Raw genomic sequence first — 1,248 nt, 5'->3', positions numbered from 1 at the left:
ACACACACACACATCCCCCTCCTCACACACACACAAACACACTCAGCCACACAGAGAGTGAGAGAGAGAAAGAGTATGAGAGGGAAAGAGAGATAGAGAGAGAGAGAGAAAGAAGGGAAAGACAGAGAGAGAGAGATAGAGAGAGAGAGATAGAGAGAGAGAGAGAGAGAGAGAGAGAGAGAGAGAGAATACCTTTTCCTCCCTCTCCTGAGTGCGGGCTTCTTTCCTCATCTCCTCTATATCATCCTTGACATCAGCTGTACCTCGGAGGCTCTTCAGAGCTGACACACACACAAAGACAGAAACAAAAGATGAGAAACATGGTCTTCTTAGACAGGGGGTCTTCTTGGACAGGGTCATTATACTTGTTTCAGAAAGAGGTTTTTTTTCAAAGTTTAATAAGAGTTTTACAGCACTTGCAACACAATAAGGTCAAATAAGTGCCGAAGATTAGAAGTGTTACAAGAGAGTAACAAACCGAAAAAAGAAGAAGGAGATATAAGGACGATAGATGTTTGATAGGAAAGAAGGAGCAAACCACACAAGAACACCTGCCAACCACCCACTTAGAAGGAGTTTTATGGCACTTTCAACACAATAAGGTCATGTAAGTGCTGAAGATTAGAGGTGTTACAAGAGAGCAACATACACAAAAAAGGAGAGATAACGGACGATGTAAATTTATGTTTGAGAGAAAAGAAGACGCAAACCACACCACAGCAATAATACAGAGGAAAGTGCAAGGGTGAGTGAGGAGTACGGATGGAGCGGTTGTTCGTGGCGTCGGTGGTCTAGTGGTTAGGCTACCGGACTCGTAATCGTGAGGTTGTGGGTTCGGGGGTTCGAGCCGCGGGCCCGACGTTGTGTCCTTGTGAAAGGCACTTTACACACAAATTTTCCTCACTTCACCCAGGTGGGAATGGGTACCCAGCTATAGACAGTGACAGATCTTGTCAGTATGTTAGTGTTGTAGCGCCTAAATGGCAGTTTGACCTGTATGCTTCCCAGGAAGTTGAGGTTGTTTCAGAATGCTTTCAGGTCTGCTGGGGTAATAGAAAAGATTGTGAAGTGCACAGAGCTTGCTGTTGAGCGGGGATTTGCGCTATACAAATGCTATCTATTATTGTACAGATGAATATCTTGAGTACGTGCCATTCTTTGAAGCACTTTCAACTGCAAAACAAGCCCTTTGTCTGTCTGTCCATAGAATACTCATGCACTGATATGGTAAATGGGGGTTGGGGGGGG

The 1,248-nt window shown here is 44.7% G+C and overlaps 1 protein-coding gene across 1 annotated transcript in view; it reads right to left on the bottom strand.

Moving 5' to 3' along the window:
• Window positions 1-1,248, bottom strand: part of LOC101846084 (glucose transporter type 1) — a 35,969-nt gene that overhangs the window by 7,652 nt on the left and 27,069 nt on the right. Inside the window, exon 4 of the mRNA XM_013085300.2 lies at window positions 193-281. Coding sequence (XP_012940754.1) covers window positions 193-281 — 89 coding nt within the window. The remainder of the gene's footprint in view (window positions 1-192; window positions 282-1,248) is intronic.

The sequence above is a fragment of the Aplysia californica genome, unplaced genomic scaffold (assembly GCF_000002075.1).
Source record: "Aplysia californica isolate F4 #8 unplaced genomic scaffold, AplCal3.0 scaffold00364, whole genome shotgun sequence".
Classification (NCBI taxonomy): Eukaryota; Metazoa; Mollusca; class Gastropoda; order Aplysiida; family Aplysiidae; genus Aplysia; species Aplysia californica.
This window is presented reverse-complemented; position numbering and strand designations above follow the sequence as displayed.